This window comes from Capricornis sumatraensis, chromosome 20 (genome assembly GCF_032405125.1).
Source record: "Capricornis sumatraensis isolate serow.1 chromosome 20, serow.2, whole genome shotgun sequence".
Taxonomy (NCBI): Eukaryota; Metazoa; Chordata; class Mammalia; order Artiodactyla; family Bovidae; genus Capricornis; species Capricornis sumatraensis.
The window spans coordinates 46,107,025-46,132,500 of NC_091088.1; the positions used below are offsets into that span (position 1 = coordinate 46,107,025).

A 25,476-nucleotide genomic window follows, 5' to 3' on the forward strand; every position below is an offset into this window, starting at 1 on the left:
GAGGTATGATAAAGTGTGCTGCTTAAAAACTAACATTCGCATCTCTGTGCATTTGACAAATAAAAATGTATATCGAGGTGCTTTTAAATCTGTAAAGCCACTACTGTAGTTTTCTGATACAATGATTTTGTAGCTTTGTGCATTGTCCTGTTTTTTCATTAGTAGTTATCTGTTTTCATGACAGGTGGTCACTAACTGCCAAGAGAAAATCCAGCATTGGTGAGTGAAAGATTGTTTTATTACCTTTCTGAAATACTAATGGAATCACTTATTTGTATTTTAAAAAAGTACAGTTTTTGCATCCTAAAATTGAATTCTTCTAGTAATCTCCATTTTTGAAGCCTTTTGGTACTAATTTATATTGTCTTTAATTGCTTATTGGATTCTGTGTTTCCTGATTTCCTGAAGTTGCATCACCATTTGTGTTTATTTTAATATTTTAATTGCTTTCTTTTTCCCTTCCTTTGTTTCTTTTTTTAAAGTTAGAATAATACTATTGTTATGAAGTTGAGACTGATGCATTTTTTAACTTGACCAATCAGCTTTATTTTGGGACTCTTTTTTGTATATGTAGTAGAATAATAATTAGAATCAATTGTTTTAAAATAATGATGGAAATATGTACAGATACATTTTCCAAAGTTTGAAAAATCTAATTAATTGGCTGCATCTCAGAGCTTGCTTTAGAGACCACGCTGTTTAGAATATATAGAGAAAGAAAGCATATCTATTTTAATGTGCTAATCTATAGTTAATAGGACAGTGCTTGGTAAATAACACATTTCTTGTGTCTTCTGAGGAAAATGCTCAATTTAATGGTGAATAAAATCTTACGAGTTGTCATGAGGTATAGCTGTTGATCTTGCGGATATCAAATTACAATATATCCATGCTGTGTTTACGAAGATTTTACTGAGAGAACAACAGGAGCTGTCTTGATGATTGTCTGCAGGGTTATTGCAAAATCATGATAACTGCCCCTTTAGTGGTGAGATTAAACCTTTGGTTATACACCATCAAGCATATAATATTTTAAATTTATTTTAAGAGGCTTTTTCTTCATGCCTGAGAGATCTTCAAGGAAATAATTTATAGTTAGTGTATATCAAGTGTTTTTTGGTTTAAATGCACATAGGCTGCAAGCAGTGGATAAGGGTAAAAATTGGTGCCATCTGTACACATCATCTTAATAAATTCTGACTTTTGGCTTGCAGAAATAATCTAAAACTAAATAATATCCATTTTATAAATAAAAATTCAGAGACTTCATTAATTTTCAATAAATGCAGAGTTGTAGCTGCATCCGTTGGTGGTTTAAGTCTGTCAGTATTTCCATAATGGACCATTTACTTTTCATTTTACATTCAGTCGAGGTTGAAACTTGAAATGTTGGTCAAAGAATTAATATTTTTCACCTGCTAATTTGGCAAAAGGGATCCATTTTACAGATAATTCCCAGGTGAAGTTTTACAGTGTGGACTTTATTGGATTTGGTAAATAATTCAGGACATTAGAAAAAGGTTGATTCACTCAGAACAGATACTGATTTACACAATGTGTGAATGACACCTTGCTTCTGGTTTGTGTTTTAAGATTCTTTCCCTTCTAGACTGTGAGTTCTTTAAGGCTAAGGGGACATGTTTTCTTCCTTTTATCTATAGCACCTCCTACTGTGTTTGGCATGGTATAGGCACTTAATAAGTGTTTGAATAAATAAAGGCCAAATATTTGATTATTTTATGTATAACGTTTTTACAAGTACCATATAGTTATGTACAGCATTTTTAGAAGTACTATATAGCATTATCCAAGCCTGATGAACAGTGATTGACAGAAATGTGTCATTTACATCAGAGCAGATTCATATGACTCTGTCTCAGTTTCCAGATTTTCTGTAGCTCCAAACTACAGAGCTTAGCATATTTGCCTCCACATATCTTAAAGTAATATAGTACCTATCTACATGTTAAACAATTAAAATAACTTTTCCAGTTAATTTGCATTTTCCTCTGAACTATTTTTAATATGGTTCAGGAAACAGACTTTTATGTTTGTTTTTAATGAGGATCTGATATTGCTGGAATCCAAATGGCCAGTGAATTTACCAATTTATTACATTAAAAAACTGAAACCAAGTGTCTCCATTGCTCTGAAAGCCAGGAAATTGCTATTTGGGAGTGCTGTGGAATTCTTGTGATTTTTTATTATCTTAATTCCAGAAACAATGATTGAGTTTCTACCATATGCCAGTATTATACTGCTGTTTGGAATTGAAAGACCCTGCTATGGAGAAATTCAGCAGACCCCTGACCTTTTTGGCACTGGGGATCAGTTTCGTGGAAGACAGTTTTTCCATGTACTAGGGGTAGGAGGAATAGTTTTGGGATGATTCAAGTGCATTACATTTATTGTGTACTTTCTTTCTATTATTATTACATTAGTTCTGCCACAGTTCATCAAGCAGTAGATCTTGGAGGTTAGGGACCCTTGGAAAAATTCATAGTTGGCCACTAAACAGGGAAATTAAAATAATTCTGTGCTAGTTGGTTAGAGATAGGAAGCAAAACAGAGACATTATTTTTAAGGATGTCTCATGCACTACCTTTAAAAACATGTTGCCTTTCACTAACCTTTGGTGTTATAGTCTAAAATACAATTCATGTAATGAAGTTCCCCTTCTTTCTGAGTACATACCAATATAATAAGGAGGAGCAAAATATGTGATGTTTTTGAAGTGTTGTCTTAGGCTAGTGATGTTTATGTTTGTTTGTGCAGTTTTAGAAAATTCTTAAAGGGAAGAGTAATGAATTAGAATATTACCCTTCAAAGATAATCCTATTTTTTTTTAATGTAGGACACAAAATAAAAATATTTATAGAAAAGGAGTAAAAATCATCCAGAGCAATGAGATCTGCCCCCAGAAATCTCTTTGAGAAAATTAATTCAGATCCCAGAACTTTGTTTTACTTAAAGACATTTATAGTATTTGTTTAATTAATAACAGATAAACAGGAAATGTTTGAGCCTAATAGTTGAGAATTTGTGTAACATTTTTAGAGCTAGTAGTGGTTTTCAATTTAGTGAAGATTTAAGAAAATTTTTAGGTACATCTTTTTTCCTATGTAATTCTTTTTACTTTACTCAGGAAATAAGGCATTATAAAATCCATACACTATTTTCTTATTAAAATGTCAGAGTACTTCCTAGTGTTTGATCCATGTGGGGCTGATAACTCTGTGTAGATTATTTGTAATTTTTTATCCTTTTAATTCTTTCCTAAAGAGCATGGAGGGATTTGGAGGCACAGACCTATGTTGGAATTCTGTCATTTTCTAACTTTGTCACCTTGGGTGAATTATGAAGATTCTTAAGTTTTCTTCTTGTAAAGTGATTAACTTGAAGATCAAGTGTGAGATAATGTCTATAGACTATCCAGACTGGCCCTTATAAATGCAGTAACTCTGAAATCTTTTTTGAAAAGTTTTAAACTCATTGTTAGATGAAGAAAGAAGGAAAAATCAAAAACCCTCCAAAGCTTTGTAAATATTCCTGAATATTTTGTGTTCACACCCTTATCTTTTATCCTGATGGAGAAATGGTTTACTGAGTGGTATTGTTAAGCTTTTATTGTGTTCAAAAAACTTTCATTATGAAGAGTTTCAAAGGGTGACGGAATTGTGTACTGAACCCACATGTATCCACCACTCTGCTTCAGTGATTGTCAACTCATGGTTTCATCTGCACTGTTTGTTTCCTTTCAAAACAGTGCATCCTACTCTCTTCCCCCATCTCTCAACTATTTTGGCGTGAATCTGAAGCAGATCATTCCATGTGGACACATTTTAGTATACATCTTAGAGACTTAAAGGATTCCATATTAACTTTTTAAAATATAAGTTAAAACATTTGAAATCATGACTACACCTGGCCATCACCAGGTGGTCAATACTGAAACGCATTGATTATATTCTTTGCAGCTGAAGATGGAGAAGCTCTATACAGTCAGCAAAAACAAGACCAGAAGCTGACTGTGGCTCAGATCATGAACTCCTTATTGCCAAATTCAGACTTAAATTGAAGAAAGTAGGGAAAACCACTAGACCATTCAGATATGACCTAAATTGAATCCCTTACAATTATACAGTGGAAGTGACAAATAGATTTAAGAGATTAGATTTGATAGACAACAGTGCCTGAAGAACTGTGGACTGAGGTTCGTGACATTGCACAGGAGGCGGTGATCAAGAACATCCCCAAGAAAAAGAAATGCTAAAAGACAAAATGGTTGCCTTGGGAGGCCTTACAAATAGCTAAGAAAAGAAGAGAAGTGAAAGGCAAAGGAGAAAAGGAGAGAGATACCCATCTGAATGCAGAGTTCCCAAGAATAGCAAGGCCTTCCTCAGTGATCAATGCAAATAAATAGAGGAAAACATTAGAATGGGAAAGACTAGAGATCTCTTCAAGAAAATTAGAGATACCAAGGGAACATTTTTCCAGTAGTCATGTATGGATGTGAGAGTTGGACTGTGAAGAAAGCTGAGCGCCGAAGAATTGATGCTTTGGAACTGTGATGTTGGAGAAGACTCTTGAGAGTCCCTTGGACTGCAAGGAGATCCAACCAGTCCATTCTAAAGGAGATCAGTCCTGGGATTTCTTTGGAAGGAATGATGCTAAAGCTGAAACTCCAGTACTTCGGCCACTTCATGCGAACAGTTGACTCATTTGAAAAGACTCTTTTGCTGGGAATGATGGAAGGCAGGAGGAAAAGGGGATGACAGAGGATGAGATGGTTGGATGGCATCACTGACTCGATGAACATGAGTTTGAGCAAGCTCCAGGAGTAGGTAATGGACAGGGAGGCCTGACGTGCTGCAGCCCGTGGGGTTGCAAAGAGTTGAACATGACTGAATGACTGAACTGAACTGATATTTATATAGTTCAAACTTTAAGAGGTACAAAAGGGTATAAATGGTATGTAGTTTCCCTCTTCTCTTGAAAATCTCACTTCTCTTCTTGGTAAATAACTGCTTATTTTTACCAGTTCCCTGCAAATCTTTGCAGAAATTACTTGCACAAGGGATGTATATTTGTATGTATATATGCCTGTATGTATGTATGCATGCATGCATGTGTGTTCTTGTATGTGTATATTCTTCCACATGTTTATATATATTATACTCCCACTCTGATTAAAGTGCAATCAAACTGTACACTGTTCATCACACTATATAATACTATATTTTTGAGATGTTTTTAATCAGTAGTTACTTTTTTTGTTCCTATGAACTACATTGTGTGTCAGATGTCTTAATTTTTAGAGTTACCAAATACTTTTTGGTATTATTTTTTTAAAAATAAATATTGACCACAGGATAGAGTATGACTTCTACAACTCAAAATACATCCTTACTAAGCTATTGTATCCATTTTTTATTATTCTTTAATAAAAGTACTCCAAGTGTACTGACAACAACCATTTGCCTGTATAATGTTCTTTGGTTGTGCATATTGGACTGAACTTACCTCTGTTGTTTTTTGCTGATTTTGTTTGGGCTCACTTGGGTGGTTGCAGCCCCAAAATGGCCTCACCTGCAAGTCTGGTGGCTAGTGTGTGATGCTTAGCTGGGCCTCACTTTCCATGTGCTCTTTTTATCTGGCTTACTTTATATGATGCTACAAGGACAGCAAGAATGGAAGGTGCCAGGTCACATTCTGTTGGTCAAAGGAACTCATAAAACTAGACCAGGTTCAGAGGGAGGGGAAATAGACTCCATTTATTGGTGAGTGGATTGACAACAGATTTATGGTCATTTTTAGTGCACTTTAGATGACTTCTGTTGAACATATTCCACAGAAAAAAGTCTCATTACCTGTGTTGATTTGTGAGAATTAAATGAAATGTGGTATGTGATGCCTGGCACATAGAAATCATCTATATCTTAGGCATTGTTTGTAATCATAAGTTATATGCATGTGAATTGTTTTAAAAAGTCTTGTTTACTGCAGATTATCTTAAGAGAGTTTTAAGTATTAAGTGAACTTATCTATGAAATTACCTGAAGCAGACTTAAATGAAAACATTAAATAAGCTGTTTTTGTTGCTAAGATGTTTAATTTTGGAAAAATATAAATTTGGAGATAAAAATTCTGAAGCTTTTGAACTTTGAGAAGGAGATTGTAAAGCAGACATGACATTTGTTATTTTTCAAGAGAAACTGGACCCAAAAAATACAGTTTTTAAAATTATTATTATCTTTTTTCTGATGTCATGTGTTAATACATGGTTTGGGATGTTAATAAATAAGTTTTGAAATTCTTGTGTGTAATGTTTCAAAGCAAATTAAGATCCCCCCCAAAAATATTCAAGTTGAATGTTTTAAGAATGATTTTTTAAGAAACAAAATTTGTATTAAATTTTTTATTCTGTATATAAAATGAAAACATTTATAAAAAGGTTGAAATGAGAAAAGAATAAAGGTATATTTTCTCATAATTCTGAGGAGAAGCTAAATTCTCTCCCTCTCTTGAAAACATTTTACTTTGTTTCTTTCAGTTTCTTAATTCTGTATGTGTGTTTATGTCACAAATTTCAAATTATAAATGGGTAAGGCTTTTTTCTTTTCAAAGAGTTAATGATTTGTAAACTGTAATTGCAGTTTGTTACTTCTAGGAGTCCCCTGCCTAGCCTTTATGTTTGTTTGTTGTTTTTTTTTTGGAAAAACCACACTAGTTTGATAGTTAAAGCATTTCTGAAAATAAAAGGCAAAATTATATGTTATAGGGGAATTTTTTTCCTCCCAGAGAGTATTATAAAGTATTATAAAAAGAATCCCTAATGACATCTCATCATTTAGAACATAGTCTTTGATGATGTGTTTCCAGTGTCCATGTACTTTATTTGGTTCACAATTTCTCAGAATCAGCTTAAGTCCAGTGAGTATTTTGGTATATCTGATTGAGGCTACATTTCAATTTGATTTGGCTACCTCATGATTTTTCGTCTTTGTGTTAACCATTTTAGGTTTGAAAACTACACTTCTTTGCATTCTGAGTTTTTTCATTTTCCATTCAGTTTTGCTTATTTTTTATACAATGAGAGCAGCCTACAATAAAACTTTCAAGCACAGCACTGTGTGAGGATGAAGGTTAAATATTACAACAGTACTGCTTGACTGAGAGGTGGCTCACTCATGAGTTCACGCTGTTTTGAGATATGTATACTTAGTAGCTCAGTCGTGTCCGACTGTCTGCAGCCCCATGGACTTTAGCCCACTAGGCTCCTCTGCCCGTGGGATTTTCCAGGCAAGGATACTGGAGTGGGTTTCCATTTCCTACTCCAGGGGATCTTCCTGACCTAGGGATCAAACCCGTGTCTCTTGCTTCTCCTGCATTGGCAGGCACATTCTTTACCACTAGGGCCACCTGGGAAGCCTTTGTTTTTGAGATACAGAAGTCTAAATTCTAATGTACTGAGACAAAAGGAGGTGTTGGTATCAGTGTGTGATTAAGGAAAATGTAAGCTGTAAAAAAAATTTGGCTTGTGTACAGTTTAATGTTTTTACTAATTTGTTTTGAACTCTTGACCACATTGGTGACAGTTTTCCCATTTTTTTAAAAAAATTTAAATTGAACTAGTTAAAAATAATTTTGAGAATTTTAAGTATTTGCTGGGTTCAAGGCCAGGATTGCTGTTTTTTTTTTTTTTTAGTCATATAAGACCTCTTGAAACAAATAGTAACCTCAAGGGATTTATGAGTGGGCTTCTATTGAAATTGATGTAAAATACAGGGCCTTTTTATGAGGAAAGGATCTAGAGGTTTTATCAGTGTTTCATAGGTATCAGTAGCCATAAAGAGTTACGAGTCGCAGTTCTAAGAAAACAACACACAACAGTTTACTTTTTTCTAAAATGCAATTTAGGAATAAAATATAGAAAACAAGTTGAAATGACAAAACTTACAAATTATGTTAGACTAAGTAGAAACTGATGCACATATTCAAAGCTTAAGTCAGTTATAAATTTAACATATCTAAAGTCATCTTTTCTTGTAAGTTCCTCCTTTTGATTTGTTATAGAAATATGTATCAGTTGTAGAAAATTTAGAAAATAAAATAAAAATTACCTCTAAACTCATCACCTAAAGCAGTTGGGCACTTTGAGAGTGTTTCTTTCATACTTAGAGTAATGTATTTTTGTAACTTTTAACCTTTCTTATGTTGAATTCATGTCTCATTTTATTCATAGAGCAAAAGAAGGCTGATAAAGAAACAGGCACCTATGGTAAACTGACAAATCTCAAGTTACATGTGCATGGTTATTGGTATGGGGCACAAACAAATTCCCCTGTCCCACCTTTGCTGTGTATATTCATTGTACTCTCTTGTCTCATTGCTGAAAAATTAAATTGAATAAATCTAGTAGAATGTTAAGACTTCCCTGGTGGCTCAGCTGGTAAAGAATCTGCCTGTAATGCAGGAGACCTGGGTTCGAACTCTGGGTTGGGACGATCCCCTAAAGGAGGGCATGGCAACCCACTCCAGGGTTCTTGCCTGGAGAATCCTCATGCACAGAGGAGCCTGGCAGGCTGCAGTTCATGGCGTTGCAGAGTCAGACACGACTGAGCGACTAAGCAGTAGCAGCCATACAATGTTAGATGCATCTGTCTCTGTTTAGATAATTTTGTTTCATTAAACTTTTGAAAAATTACTAAGTTTTTACATTTAGGTTCATCTTTCTATTTCTAAAAATAAAGTTTTCTCGTGGACTCGAAATATAAAGAACATGGATTATTTCATCAACATCTTCTGATATGTCTCCTAGGTATGAGTTGAGATAAAGGAATATGTGACCATATTGCCTGAATTTTATAGTAGATGTCATTTCTCTTACTAGTAATTTGTTTTGCCATGACCATTAAAAATGCTGTTGATTTAGTACAGATACTTTTAAATGGTTAAAAGTGTATTTCCCATCAATTACATGTAGATCCTTCTTTCAAGAATGTTTTTATTGCTTAATATAACCTTGATAATTTGTTTATGCTGTTTAAGAGGATACTTTAAAAAAACTCAGTCATTCCATTCTTTAGAAATGAGAAAAATTTCTCTCTTTACCATGCCTGAATTCAGCATTCCTCTGTTTTCTTAATTCTTGAGGTTAAAAACCCAGGCATCCATCAAGCCAGCAGATCTTGGAGAAGCATTGCAAAAAAAAAAAAAAAGGAAAAAAGACATGCTATATTTGAGTGATGATCCCTGCAGCATATGGCATAATGCTTGGTTGCAGAGCAGGCGCTCAATAAATGGTGAATTGAATTGAAACAAAGGTTTCTTGGATGCTTAATAGGACATTTCAGAGTGGGTATGATGGACTAAGAATCATTTCTAAAGAAAATTGTATATATATTCTAAAATCTTTGGGTTTTATAATTTCTCAAATTAACAAAAAAAGAATTAACTCTATCCCAGGTCAACTTAGATATTAGCATTAATGTAAACCCCTTTCCTTCTTTTCCCTTTAGGCATCTCTTGATATTTTCTCCTTTTTTGTTTTAGAATAGTAGGTAAAGAGAATGATAGGAGTTTTTTTTCTTTTTAAATGGGCTTAATGTCAATACTTTCTGCCTGTTACAACTTCATACTTTAAAGAGAAAAATGAACAAATTTTGTTTCAGTGAATTGTTTTATTTTCTGTTTTTACTATTGAAAGCTGGAAATTGGAGTCTTTACTCAACTTGCCTCAAACATGGGATGTAGAACTTTTTTTCTTTTGCTTTACAAAGGTTTTCTTTTTTGCCATGCATTTAAGAAGAGGGTTAAAGAGTTCCTTTCATATTTCTCCCATCTCCTTTTTAATATTCTATTATGAAAATCTTCAAACCTACAGAAAAATTGAAAGAATTATATAGATGAAACTTGATCACATAGCTATCCATACCTCAACCCTTAGTCCATTATTTTATGATGTGTTTCAAAGAAAATTGTGGACATCTGCATACTCCACCTGTAAATACTTGACTGTACATGTCATTTAGCTTGCTCTCTCATACTTTTTACAGCCTTATGAAAGTAAGATATTTCTCATGAGATCTGTCCTGGTCTTCATCCTTAAGGTTAAGGCTAGTTTGCAGTTATGTCCTTTTTTGCTGCTGCTCTTTAATAAAAATCTTAGGTGTGTCTCAGAAGGCTTATAGCATATGATTAGCAAGATTTAGGAGAGGATTATGAAAGTTTCTTCTGTGCCATATAATAGTGCTGTAGTTCTTATTTTCTGTAAGTAACATTGCATGAGGATGTTTGGTGAAAATTATATCTTATTTATTGGGTAATTCTTTTAAATTAAGAATTGAAGGTTGAACCTAATCTGTAAGGATCAGATACGGTGAAACCAAACAAGGAAGTCTTATCTAGTAATGGAATAAATAAGTAGGCTTGAGAGATTTATCCTAACTACATATGGGTTTTATTTTCATCTGAAAAAAAGTTACTTTAAGCAGTTGGCTTCTTTGACTACATATTTTACAGTCTCCAAAAATTTAGTTATATATTTCTGAGTGGTAAAATAGAAAAAAGTCTATTCAGATTTTGGTACAAAGATACTGTCCATAACACATTAGTTCTTAGAGTCATTTTGTGTTTTCTGCTGTATAGGCTTTGTGATCTTCTATGGGATTTTTTTTTAAGCCTAGAGTATTAGAGGAGGGACTATTTGGAGATAACTTTTTGACCAAGCACTTGACCCTGAATATTTCCTCTAGTGTGAATTTCGGGGAGAGAGTTCCTTAAGCCATAATTTCTTCCAGTGGCTCTGCTTGACTCTGCTTGCCTCCCTTCAAAAAGGATTTCTGCACGAGCTGTTTTTAAAATTATCTTTTCCTTTCTTTGTATATTTTTAGAAAACAATTAAAAATTTAGAAGTAACAACTCCGATCTTACTGTTCTCCAATATGGCCACAGTTTTTTTCTTCTAGAGAGAACTATTGATTTAGTTTAAAACTGAATATGCTTTGGAATACTGACATTGACCTCTTGCAGTGTCTTTGAGTCTTCTGTTCTTTTAATATATAAAAGAGATGTTTTGTTAGAAACCTGCCCCTCTTTTCAGGTGTATTTACCAAAATAGTACATATTGAATGCTAACTTTAACATTAGCTTTTTAACAATTAATAGGAACATTTAGGGGTTCCCTGATGGCTCAGTTGGTAAAGAATCTGCCTGCAGTGCAAGAGACCTGGATTTGATCCCTGGATAGGGAAGATCCCCTGGAGAAGGAAATGGCCACCCACTTCAGTATTCTTGCCTGGGAAATCCCGTGGACAGAGCAGCGTGGTGCAGTTGCAAAGAGTTGGACACAACTTAGCAACTAACATTAGTCATCTAAGCATTTGCCAAATTACTTATGTAAAACTGCTAGTATTTATAGATTTAATGAGTTCACCGTATTCAGGCATTGTGTCACTTCAGTTCTTCCAAACTGTCCCATTTATTGCTCACAGCAGTCCTGTTTCTAGAAGCTTCCTGAATTGTTAGGTTTAGTTATACTGTCTTTAAGTAAGTTGTGCTATTTGTATCAAATTGAATGAATTTTACATAGTGAAATTATCTTAGTGGGTAATACAGTCTTTCTTTCAAATTTTAGAATTGGTGTTTTTGATACTTCATGGGAAAAGGGTCATTGAAGGCTCAATGTATTTAGGTGTTCAGTGCTGGGCAAGGTGTTAAACCATTTATATTTAGTCCTCTTTGAATCTGTGAGATAGGTATTATTTCAGTTTTTTACCATTGAAGATACCAAGTCTAGGATTAATTTGTTAAATGGTGGAGCGGGGATTGATCCTCTGGTCTGACTTCGAAGCCATGTTCTTTCTGGTATATAGGCCTGTTCCTGAAATTTCCTACCATTTTATTCATATAAAAATATCCAGAAAGATGACTTTTGCCTTAAATAAAAACATTTTATGTTTATTTATATACAGGGATTTGAGAGGAAAGTTTTTAAAAAACACTTGAGGATTAAAAATGAAAAGGCTTGCTTGATAGAATACTGGTCAGGAGACCTAGATTAAGGTCATTGCTACCTCTCCTTAATAGCGTGGATCTAATTTCTCTTAAATGTGTGGTTTTTTCCCATTTTTCTTCTGCTATCTGTTCTGTAAAGAGGAAAATATTGATGTGACATTTACTACAGGAATATTTTTACTATGAATTAAAATATGTGAAATTCCTTGATATTTTTAAGACTAAATAAGATGATTTTTATTAATTATGTTTGTTGCTTTAGGGGAGCTAAGGAGTAAACTGAAACCAATTCCATGAACAGTCATTTTGATTACCTGGAGAGTGATTATCTATACTGCAATTTATCCTAATTTTAATTTGATAATTTCTGCATGTTCTTTTAAATTACTTGCTGAATTGGTGAGTTTTTGTTTTTGTTATTTTTTTTTAAATTGAGAAAACCATCCCTCTGCTTTAAAAAATTTCAGTGCTCTGGTTTTGCTTGCAGCCTGCAGCCTAGCAGGGAACCCTTTGGAAACCACATATCCACAGAAGGTTTGAGACAAGTTCAGTGTAGGGCTATTCAGTTCCAGCAGCTGTGAGAACTGAGTATGGTTCACAGTGTGGGAGAAACATCACCATTTCTGCTCCTACAGATTTATATCTTTTGGTGATCTGAAATTAGTTTATCAGGTAGCTCTGTTTATATATAACATGGAATTGACTCCAAAGCCCAAAGGAAATACTTTTTATAGTACCTCTACCTAACTTCTTCTAGCTCCTGATTGATTCTCTCTGACCTCAGTAACATAGTATGAATAACTGAAGAGTTGATGACTCCAGATTTTTCAACCCAAAGTTTTCTGAGGAGGACAGACTGAAGCATCTGCTCAGATTTTGTGTTGATGATTTCTGTTTCACAACCAGTGTTTATTCTCTTAAAAGCTTTTCTCAGCTCTCTTCTTCCTTCATCTTGAGCCCGTTTCCCTCCAAACTTACTGTCTCCCTTAATTTCCAAATTTTTTTTAGTTCAGGTGATCCTCTACTTTAGGGAACAATAATTCTCAAGATATGTGTGTTCTGCATCTAAAAGCTGAGAGTCTTAATTCTTTGATAAGTGTATGGTGGAATAATGCCATTGCTAAATTTTGTAGAAACACGATTTCAAAATTAAAAAACACTTTAATCTTTAAATTGCTGAAATTAGGTTTTTGATTAGCTTATGATACGTAGCCTACTTGAGGAACCATTAATTTGGGTATTAATATAGTATTTGGTATTTTTTTTGTCAACAGGAAGAAGGTAGATAATGACTATAATGCTCTTCAAGAAAGACTCAGTACTTTGCCTGATAAGTTGTCTTATAATATCATGGTATGTTTGATATGTTTCTTTTAAAGTAGAATATTGTTTCTTGAAAGTTAACTTTGTAAAGTAAAAAGGTGTTTCTTTGCTTTATGTGTATTGATTTACAAGTTGACTCCTTGGACTAGATCAGAGATAACTACCATAGTAAGGAAGGTTTCTGTTTTACTTTATAATAATGCACTAATTGTGATAATAGTTGGTATTCTTTTCCTTTTTTAGATTTATATTAAATTATGTTATGATGACATAAATGGCATAAATGTTAGCATAAAATTTGACATATTTGGTATGCAAATTTACTATGTTAGCAAACTAAGTACAACAGAAATATGGCATGTAGTCATTTCCTGCTAACCAGAGCAGCAGTAGACCATAATGTTGTGTATCTTGGAGAATTAAACCCTAGAACATTGATTTTATATATATAAAGGTGCTGCTAATGTTTTTTAAATATTCAGATCTTCATATCAACATATCATTCTATTTGTGAGCCCTGAATGAGATTCTTTGCATGAATATTCTTTTTCATGAAGACTGTATTCTTAATTTGGACCAGATATTTTGAAAATACATTGCTCTTTATTATACCAGCTCAAATATTTCATAAATTTTGTAAACCTTTTAAAGCTCTTTATTTGTTAATTCCTGTTTTGCCCCCAAAAGACCCTATTTTCTCAGAAATAATTTTCAGTTGAAAAAATCAAAGTTAGTCTTTATTAATACTTTGTTTCTAGTTTGCTTTCATTTAGATTTATGACTGAGCAAAAAATAAATATGTTTGGAAGCAACGCTGATTTCTCTGAAAGCTATTCTTGTAAATATGCTCATTTCTTTTCTTGTTTTAATGTTGATAAATTAACCTAAATTTTTTCTAAGGTTTTCCTAGTGAAATTATAATGTTAAATGTCCATGAAGTTGACACTTTATTTTTCTCAGTGAGGAGATTTTTTTAAAAAAGATCTCCACACAGAGCTTTTAATGCTGTTTCATAAAATGTAGTTTTTAGTGTTTTTAATTTTTTTTTAACCTTCTTTCTCTTTTTTTTTGAACAATAGGTACCATTTGGCCCCTTTGCCTTCATGCCAGGAAAACTTGTCCATACTAATGAAGTCACTGTTTTACTTGGGGACAATTGGTTTGCAAAATGTTCAGCAAAGCAGGCTGTTGGCTTAGTTGAGCACCGGAAAGAACGTATGTACTAATTATAAATGATGTTTCTTTGCTGGATATTTATTGGTTCACAGAGTGCCAGGCTGATGGACTGTTTGTTATTAACAGTACCTTGAACTGATTTATTAGATAAGTGTCACAAGTCTCCAGGCTATTTTCAATTCTGTTGAATTGGAGATAGTTTGAGCAGATCCAGCATTTCAAAATGTGGACTGGAGAATGGAACATCTGGGTTGGAAATGTCACCCACATTAGCATGTTTTTAGAAATTACCAGGTGTGAAAGTCATCACACATGGTTTTGTAGATAGCAGATGGATAGATATAAGAATTGGGTCATTTTATATTTTATAATTGGTTTGCTTTAGTTGCTTTTCAAGACTTTAATTTTCCCCGGAATACTTGAGAACACAGAGGAATTTGGTTCCTACTTATTGGACTAGGATAACTATCTATTTGCAAAGTAGAAACAATTGTTAAACATGTGTTTTGGTTTGGAAGAACTCATGTTTCCATTTTACAGAAGAAAAGGCCAGGTGTGGAGAAATGCTGTCTACAACATCACAACTTAAATGGTTTGAGGTTTCTGCCTCATTTCATTGAGGTCATTCTAGTTTTCTTTAGATAGTGTTTGTTGGTTTATGTATATCCATCCATACATTTTTTAGTTGGTTTGATTCACTTGGGCTCTAACTTAGTTGCATTTTAATATTAGGTCTGTTTAATATCTAATACATGTTTTTATTTCTGTAATAGCATACTTAAATTGATAGCATAATATCACCATACCTGCTTTTTACTCTTCTACTTAAATGTGTCTCTGAAAACAAATTTTTGAGGCTCCTGCTGTTTAAATGAGGTCATGTGGATAGAAAACAGCCGAGTTTTCTAAAGCTGAAATTATTTCACTTATATATGAGTGGGTACTAGTTGGAGAACTCATTTACTCAGTGAAATCCTGGAATCTATATTTGGAGACTAATTGCAAGTCACAGCCTATAAGTTTATAATTGATACATATTTTGATCTTTGTGACACTAATCAGAATTGTATTGTTTGGCCTGTGTATAATTCCTGGCAATGATAATTCTTTTGGCATTACCACATTAAAGTAAGTCATGTATATTAGAGCCAAGAGAATGGGTATAATTCTTTAAAGGTCTTTGTTAATGGTGAAGACTTGCTGTATTTACTGGGGAAACTGCTGATAAGAAATCAGTACATCTTTTGAAATTTGTTCACTTTGATTTTCATTTGGATGTTTCAGCAAAGAAATCTTTAGGATCATTTTGACTTATATTAATGAAAGAACACTTTTAATAGATGAGAGCTCTAGAATGGCAAAATATTTTTTGGTAAATCACTTTCTAGTGTTAAATACAGTTTTAGGAAGTGACCAAAGCAATGACTTTTGGGATCAATATTTATCTAAAATATTTTTTGGAATATATATATAAAATTATGTTTGAGAATCTGTTTTGGTAAATGAATTGTAAATAGTTGTTTTCTTCACAGTTTTATAGTAATTTATAATTGAAGAAATTGTTTAGGCATATCTAGTGTATTTAACACTAGAAAGTGATTTACCAAAAAATATTTTGCTATTCTAGAGCTCTCATCTATCAAAAATGTTCTTTCATTAATATAAGCCAAGCCTGGCGTGCTGCAATTCATGGGGTCGCAAAGAGTCGGACACGACTGAGCGACTGAACTGAACTGAACTGAAGAAAGATACTTTATTTTTCTTAAGGCAGAAGAAATATAACAGGTTAAACATACTTACCTCAGGGTCAACAGGGTAATGGGGGAAGGTGAAGGGAGGTCATTGAATGTTTAAAAAATATTAAAAATAAAGGATAAAATGGGTTTAACAGAACAACAGTAAGAGGATTCAGAGGCAGTAACTCAGAGGAAGAGGATTTCTAAAAGAAAGATGGCAAGCTCAGTGCCCTACCCTTTTGCTCACGTCTGGCATTTTGTCATTTAACATGAATATGAGCAGCTTTCTTAGTTTTCTAATTTTGTAAATGATTAGAGTGAAGTTGGCATTTTATTTGGTATACTGTTTTATTAGTTACAACTAATTGTGATTAAAGATTTGTTTAACCAGCACTGCAATCAGGAAGCAGAGTAGGATTCAGGATATACCATAGTCAGTCAGGACACAGGACCACACCGAAAACTCTCCTGTGTTTTCCTTTTTATGGTCATATACTATTACCCCTGATCTGTCTCTATCACCTTTTCCAGAATGCCATATCAGTGGAATCACACACTAGATAACCTTCTGAGACTGACTGACTCATCCAGTTTGTTCTGTATATGAAAAGGTAGTAGTATAAACACTACTTCATTGCTGAATAGTGTTCCATTACATTCATGTACACAGGTTTTCTGTTTATCCATTGAAAGATGTTTGGGTTTGCTTCCATTTTTGGCAGTTACAGATAGAGTTGCTATATATCTTTTTGTACAGGTTTTTATGTGACCGTAAATTTTGTTTGCTGTTGAGACATACCTGTTCTCTTTTGGTGTCTGGCTGGCTGTCCTCATAGATGGTATTCCTTCCTCTGCACTGCTTCAAAAGAGCTTAAGAATTGGTGTTAATTCTCTTTGAATGTTTGGTAGAATTCATCTGTGAAGCCATCTGTTCTGGGCTTTTATTATTAGAAGGTTTTGGATTATTAATTAAATCTTCCTTGTTCTAGGACTACACAGATTTTCTGTTTCTTCTTGTTTCAGTTTTAGTAGTCTATATGTTTCCAGGAATTTGTCCATCTAGCTTATCAGGTTTGTTGGCATTTAACTATTATTCTTTCATATTCCTATTTCTGTAAAATAAGTAGTATTATCACCATTTTAATTTTTTAATTGATATACTTCTTACTTAAGATTCAGGTTTTTATTCTTCCTCTGCAGGTTTACTGCATATTTCATTTCAGATTCTATATGTGAGTGTATAAAGGCATCTCTGTTTTTATTTATGGTTTTAGTCATCTGAGTCTTCTTTCTCTTTTTTCTTTGCCAGTCTGGGTAAAGGCTTATCCATTTTGTTGGTCTTCTCAAAGAACCAGCTTTTTAATTTTGTTGATTGTTTTCTGTTGTTTTTCTTGTCTCTGTTTTGGTTATTTCTACTCTAATCGTTGTTATTCCTTCCTTCTGGTAGCTTTGGATATAGTTTATTATACTTTTCAAGTTTCTTAAAGCATATAAGATTATGATTTGAGATTTTTTTTTAATGTAGGTTGTTTACAGGTATAAATCTCTTAGCATTGGTTTCTCTGCATCCTGTAAATTTTGATCTGTTGTGTCTTCATTTTTGTTGATCTCAAGGTATATTTTAGTTTCCTTTATAATTTCTACTTTGACGCATTCATTGTTTTGTTAAATTTCCTTGTTTGTTAATTTTCCATTTTGCCTTCTGTTGTTGGTTTCTAGTTTCATTTCATTTGATTGAAACCATACAAAGTATTTTTTCCAATCTTGTGAAAAGGTTTAAGGCTTGTTTTGTGACCTATCATGTGGTCTTAGAGAATATTGTTTCCCTTAGAAGAATGGGTACTCTGTTCCTGTTGGGTGAATATTCTGAATGTATCTGTTAGGTCTATTTGTTCTATAGTATTATTAAGGTCCTATTTCCTTATCAGTCTCCTTTGTGGTTCTTTTGTCCTTTATCGTCCTTTGTTGACATCTCCAATTCTTATTGTAGAACCACTTGAACTGTGTCATTTTTTGCTTCATATATTTGAGGCTCTGTTGTTAGGTTGTATTTTTTATATTTGAAAATTTTATTGATGTATAGTTGATTTATAAGTTTTAATTTTTATTATACAGCAAAATGATTCAGTTATACATACATATATTCTTCTCCATTATGGTTTATCACAGGATATTGAATATAGGTCCGTGTGCTGTACAGTAGGACCTTGTTGTTTATCCATCCAGTATATAATAGTTTGCATCTGCTAATCCCAAGCTCCCAATCACTCCTTCCCCCACTTCCCCTCTCCCTTGGCAACCACAAGTCTGTTCTCTATATCTGTAAGGCTTTTTCTATTTCATAGCTATATTCATGTGTGTCTTAGTTTCAGTTCAGTTCAGTTGCTCAGTCGTGTCTGACTCTTTGTGACCCCATGAATCGCAGCACACCAGGCCTCCCTGTCCATCACCAACTCCCGGAGTTCACTCAAACTCATGTCCATCGAGTCAGTGATGCCATCCAGCCATCTCATCCTCTGTCACCCCCTTCTCCTCCTGCCCCCAATCCCTCCCAGCATCACAGTCTTTCCCAATGAGTCAACTCTTCACATGAGGTGGCCAAAGTACTGGAGTTTCAGTTTTAGCATCATTCCTTCCAAAGAAATCCCAGGACTGATCTCCTTTAGAATGGACTGGTTGGATCTCCTTGCAGTCCAAGGGACTCTCAAGAGTCTTCTCCAACACCACAGTTCAAAAGCATCAGTTCTTCAGCGCTCAGCCTTCTTCACAGTCCCAACTCTCACATCCATACATGACCGCAGCAAAAGCCATAGCCTTGACTAGACAGACCTTAGTCGGCAAAGTAATGTCTCTGCTTTTGAATATACTATCTCGGTTGGTCATAACTTTTCTTCCAAGGAGTAATTGTCTTTTAATTTCATGGCTGCAATCACTTTAGATTCCACATATAAGTGATAATGTGTGGTATCTGTCATTCTCTTTCTTTCTTTGCTTTCCTTAAGTGTGATGATCTCTTAGTCCATCCATGTTGCTGCAAATGGCATTATTTCATTCTTTTTATAGTTGAGTAATATTCCATTGTATATTCATGCATTTGTATCCATTTATCTGTCCATTGACATTTAGATTGTTTCCATGTCTTGCTATTATAAATAGTGCTGCTGTGAATTTAGGGGTGCATGTACTTTTCCCCAGTTATAGTTTTGTCTGGATGTATGTCCAGGAGTGGGATTGCTGGATCATATGGCAACTCTGGTTTTAGTTTTTGTGAGGAACCTCCATACTGTTTTCCATAGTGGCTGCATCAGTTTTGAGTTCCCACCAACAGTGTAGGAGGCTTTCTTTTTCTCCACATCCCCTCCAGCATTTGTTATTTGTAGACTTTTTGATGATGGCCGTTCTGACTGGTGTGAGGGTGGTACTTCATTGTGGTTTTGATTTGTATTTCTCTAATAATTAGTGATGATGAGCATCTTTTCATGTGCCTGTCCATTCTCCTAATCTGTGCCTTCCATATTGTAGTTTAATACATTTACGTTTATAGTAACTTTATAGAGTATTGCCATTTTGTTATTTTTTGATATGTCATTTGTACAGCTTTTATATATCTCATTTCCTTCATTATTGCCTTCCTGTGTGTTTAGTTGGGTTTTTTTCTTTGTGGTAATGTGTTTTGATCCCCTTTCTCATTTCCTTTGTTAATGGTTTATAAGTATTTTGTTTGTAGTTACTATGGAGATTACTTACAACATTGTAAAGTTGTAACAATGAATGTATTTTGAATTGGTTCCAACTTAACTTCAGTCCTCCATATTCTGGCCTGGGGAATTTCATGGGCTGTATAATCCATGGGGTTGCAAAGTCAGACATGACTGAACAGCTTGCACTTTCACTTTGGGCTTCCTTGGTGGCTCAGCTGGTAAAGAATACGCTTACAATGTGGGAGACCTGGGTTTGATCCCTGGGTGGGGAAGATGCCTAGAGAAGGGAAAGGCTTATACACTCCAGTATTCTGGCCTGGAGAATTCCATGGACTGTATAAGTATAGTCCATGGGGTTGCAAAGAGTCAGACACGACTGAGCGACTTTCACTTTATAACTTAAATAACTTAGAAAAACTTTTCTGTATAGCTCTGTTCCTTCTTTGTATTATCAGTGTCACAAATCATACCTTTATATTTTGTACCTATTAACAGATTTATGATGAGTTTTTAATGCACTTCTCTTTTACATCCTGTAGCAGATAAAAAGTGGAGTTACAAACTGTAATGATGGTTATACTGTTTTTAATTTTTGCCAGTGTTTGCTTTTCCCAGAGGCGTGTAGCTTCTAGTTACTGTCTAGTGTCCTTTCATTTCAACTGAAGAATTCCCTTAAGTTTTTCGTAGGGCAGGCATAACAATAAGGAAGGACAGGTTTGATGAATGTGGGATTCTCAATTGAGAGTTTTTTCTCTCAGCATTTTAAGCCTATTGGAATTCTGACATCCAAAGTTTCTATTGAGAATTCTGCTTATATTGTTACGAAGATCTCTTGTGATGATTTTCTTTGTCTTTGCTGTTTTGAAGATTCTCTGTCTTTCAAAAGTTTGATTATGTATCTTGGTGTGGGTCTCTGGGTTTATTCTACCTGGAATTAGTTGAGGTTTTTGAATTTATTGATTTGTTGATCTTTGGGCAAATTTAGAATTTGTTTGGCAGCCTTTATTTCTTCAGATAATCCCTTTGCCACTTTCTCTTCTTCTTGAGATTTCCTTAATGTACATATTAATCTATCTGATATGTCCTATGAATCCCTTAGGCTCAGTTCACTTTCTTCATTCTTTTTCTTTCTGTTCATTAGACTTGATGATTTCAAATGTCTAATCTTTGAGTTCACTGATCCTGATTTTCTTCTGCTTGTTCAAATATGTTGTTGACCCTGTAGTGAATTTTTGAATTTAGTTGTTATATTTTTCAACTCCAGAGTTTGTTTGGTTCCTTTTTATAATTTCTATCACTTTGTGGATGTTCTCACTTTCTTCATGTATTTTTTTTTTTAATTAATTTTTTTTAATTTAATTTTAAAATCTTTAATTCTTACATGTGTTCCCAAACATGAAACCCCCTCCCACCTCCCTCCCCATAACATCTCTGTGGGTCATCCCCATGCACCAGCCCCAAGCATGCTGTATCCTGCGTCAGACATAGACTGGCGATTCAATTCTTACATGATAGTATACATGATAGAATGCCATTCTCCCAAATCATCCCACCCTCTCCCTCTCCCTCTGAGTCCAAAAGTCCGTTATACATCGCTGTGTCTTTTTTCCTGTCTTGCATACAGGGTCGTCATTGTTTTTAAAATTTACTTTCAGTTCAGTTCAGTTGCTCAGTCGTGTCTGACTCTGCGACCCCATGAATCGCAGCACGCCAGGCCTCCCTGTCCATCACCTACTCCCGGAGTTCACTCAGATTCATGTCCATTGAGTCAGTGATGCCATCCAGCCATCTCATCCTCTGTCGTCCCCTTCTCCTCCTGCCCCCACTCCCTCCCAGCGTCAGTCTTTTCCAATGAGTCAACTCTTTGCATGAGGTGGCCAAAGTACTGGAGTTTCAGTTTTAGCATCATTCCTTCCAACGAAATCCCAGGGTTGATCTCTTTCAGAATGGACTGGTTGGATCTCCTTGCAGTCCAAGGGACTCTCAAGAGTGTTCTCCAACACCACAGTTCAAAAGCATTAATTCTTCAGTGCTCAGCCTTCTTCACAGTCCAACTCTCACACTTTAGTTATTTGTATTTCTCTTTAGCTGTTTGAGCATATACACAGTTGTTTTAAAGTCTTGTTCTAGTATATCTGATGCCTCTGTTTCTTCAGGGAGTTTCTGGAGATTTATTTTGTTCTTTTGAATGGACTTTGTTTTCCTTTTTACTGTATCCTTTAAGATTTTCTGATGAATGATGAAAATTGGGCATTTGAAAAAACAAGTGTATGTGGAATATGTATTGCAGATAATAGGCTGGTAAGAAACTTTTGTGATTTATCTTACGAGGCAGTATGTGTATTCTTTAGTATCTTCAGTGAGGTATATCTTAAATGCATTGATATTTTGTTATAAAGTATAAATTTTTGACTTTTGGTTTTATCTACATAATAAATGTAGATAGCTTTAAAACATCATATACCTTAAAATAATGAAAAAGTAGCATCCTTTTGTGTACCTCTCTGCTTCTAGTCCTCACTCCATAGAGATATTTCATCTAGTGTTTAAGCTAATTTTTTGCTTTGTTCTTTTTATGTATACTTTCCAAGTACTTTGCATATTCTGTTTTCTTGATTCTTTTTTTCCAATTTTATGTAGTATCTATTAGTTGCCTACCTATAATTGAAGGATAACATGTAATTCATTTACATCATCTTCTCCCTGTCCATCAATCTTTTTAGTATTTTTTATTACAATTTTTGTTTGCTCAGCATTCATGCTTAACTGTAATTCCATTTCCATTTTTGAACAACCTTTCATTTGAAGTTTACTGTTTTATTTTTGTTTGTTGCATAAGTTATATATCTATTGTTAATTCAGCCAAACACTTTTATTCTTGGAGACCTCTGTACTAGAGTCCTTCATAGTCTTGCTTTGATTTGTACTTGCTCCCATCTTGAGTTTCAAAGAATGTCTATCTTCCTAGTCTTTTCCTTTATCACTGTACCATATCTTTGCCTCTTATTTATTTCCTATTTCTTGATTCCCATAGCATCTCCTTTCAAGTTTTACTCATTTTGTTGGAGGGGGTGTGTGTGTGTTAGTCACTCAGTCATGTCCAACTCTTTGCAACCCCATGGACTGCAGTTGGCCAGGCTCCTCTGGCCCTGGAATTCTCTAGGCAAGAATACTGGAGTGGGTTGCCATTTCCTCCTTCAGGGGATCTTTCCAACTCAGGGACCAAACCTGGGTCTCCTGCATTACGGGCAGATTCTTTATTGTCTGAGCCACCAGAGGATAATCTTCAGTAATTTTCTAGAAAGGTGTGTGGGAGATACATTTTTTGAAATTTTGCATGTCTGCAAATATTTTTTGTACTGCTTTTTGTAACTCATCTATTTAGAATTCAAAGTTGAAACAGTTTTGAAGACTTTCTGTCTTATGTGTTGCTATTTAAAAATCTGATGCCATCACTTTCCTTTGTATGTGACTGTGTTTTTTCACTTTAGAAATTTTAGGTTCCTGTGCTTAATGATCTGAAGTGCTACTGTGATATACCTCGTGTAGAGCTTTTAAAGTTCATTTGCTAGGTGTTTGGTGGGACCTTTCAGTGTGGAAATTCATGTCCTACAGTTTTGGGAAATATTTATTATTATTTCTTTGATAATTTCTCTCTCCTGTTGTCCATCTCTTTGTTAAAATTTTTTACTTGATCTTATTTCTATTTTATGTTTGGAATTGTGGATTGAGTTTTTTTTTGTTTGTTTTTTCTTAAATTCCTATACATTTTAATTCCCAGGAGCTCTGCTTTTTGTTTGTTCATTTATTTGTTTGTTGTCCTTTGAATGTTTCTTTGGTGTAGGTACTATTCTGATTTCATAAATATAAAATGTTGTTTTGGATTTTAGAGTTTTTTTGTTTAAAGTTTTCTTCATACATTGCCTTTGGTTTTATTCCTTTCATAGTTAATTTTTTTCTTTCACATTAGTAGTGAAGACTTCAAACATTTGGTGATCATAGGCTAACCATTCATACTCCTTTTTAAAAATTTTTATTTATTTATTTGGCTGTGCCAGTTCTTAGTTGCATCATAGAGCATCTTCAGTCTTTGTTGTGGCATGCAGGATCTCTAGTTGTAGCATATGGGAACTAGTTCCCTGACCTGGAATCAAGCTTGAGCCCCCAGCATTGGGAGCTAGGAGTCTTAGCCACTGGATGACCAGGAAAGTCCCTAACCATTCATACTCTTAAAGAGTTAAGCACTATTAGGAGACTGTGTGTGGGGCAGTTTGTTGAGTAGCAGCTTTTCTGTCAGGAGTTAAAAGTCGCATACTGGCTTTGCTCATTAAGAGATTGATAAAATATCAGCAGTCTTGGAGTTAATTAGCATCCTACAAAAGAATTTTCTAATCTTCCCCTAGTGTTTGAGAACTGGGCTGGATGTATCAGAGTTCAGTATGTATGCTGGTTTCACCAAGACGTTTCCTGTTCTCTTCTTAGTTCTTCACCCCTCGCCATAATTCCTGTAAACCACTCTAGGCTGTAAATCTTTTGGTAACTCAAGAAGGATGATTACTTGGCTATACTTTGGGGGGATGCACACTTTAATTCAGATCTTTGTTTTTAGTTCACCTTTTCCTTCAGAAGTGACTACCATGAGAGGGTCTTCTCCAAGTCCTACAACTGCAGCTTTGCAACTGTGGCAGTTTCAGCTTTTCCTGTTGCACAAAAGTCAGTTACCAGGTGTCCAGTTTCCAAAACCTGGTTGATATTCTTTGTCTGTTATATTCCTTGTCTCCTTTCTCATTATCTTTGTCCTTAGACCTTTAAAAGTTTCTTTCTTATGGGGAAAAAGTAAATACTAAGTATATGAATTCAATCTGTGTTAAAGCAGAAGTATGGAGCTTTGAGCTGGTTTAAGGAGAGATTCTATACAGAGGTTTGTGAACATTTCCACCAGGGGGCATGTCCTATTGAGACTGAATAAAGAATATTGAAAAATTCCAGCGCACAAAAGAAAAGAGATTGGAATGGAGTAGTCACAAAGGATACAGAAGAGACTTGTCTTTACAGACCTGATTCTGTTCAGTACATATGAGTATATGGCTAGGTAGGAAGATTGCTTTTGTGAATGTTTGTAACTTTTATTAGGCTTTGCAAATAATTTTTATTACATTTATAATTTTACTGTTTTCAAATACATATAATGCCATAAACTGTTAACTAAGTATTTGGTCCTGTGTAGGGAATAATGTATCATTTATCTTTATGTGAAAATGGTTCTTCTGCAGTTAAGAGCTTTTAGATTTTCCTCACAGTTTAAACCCTTCAGAACCTGTGCTGTTAATTTTGCTGTCAGTCTCTCCTTTTATTGCTAGTGCAAAGGATTGTATAGCTAGTTCTGGACAAATTACAGAGTCTGAATTAGTGAGAACTTTGAATATTAGGTTATATTTGTTGAAGAAATAACGTGCAGTCTAGTCTTGTCAGCTAAACAAGTAATAACTATACCAAATCTATACTTTTGAAATGCTATAGTT

At 34.4% G+C, this 25,476-nt stretch overlaps 1 protein-coding gene across 1 annotated transcript in view; it reads left to right on the forward strand.

The window, feature by feature from the left end:
* URI1 (URI1 prefoldin like chaperone) overlaps positions 1 to 25,476 on the forward strand; it is a 61,227-nt gene that overhangs the window by 20,920 nt on the left and 14,831 nt on the right. The window contains exons 2-4 of the mRNA XM_068992433.1: positions 185 to 219; positions 13,293 to 13,371; positions 14,421 to 14,556. Of these exons, the coding sequence (XP_068848534.1) occupies positions 185 to 219; positions 13,293 to 13,371; positions 14,421 to 14,556 (250 nt within the window). The remainder of the gene's footprint in view (positions 1 to 184; positions 220 to 13,292; positions 13,372 to 14,420; positions 14,557 to 25,476) is intronic.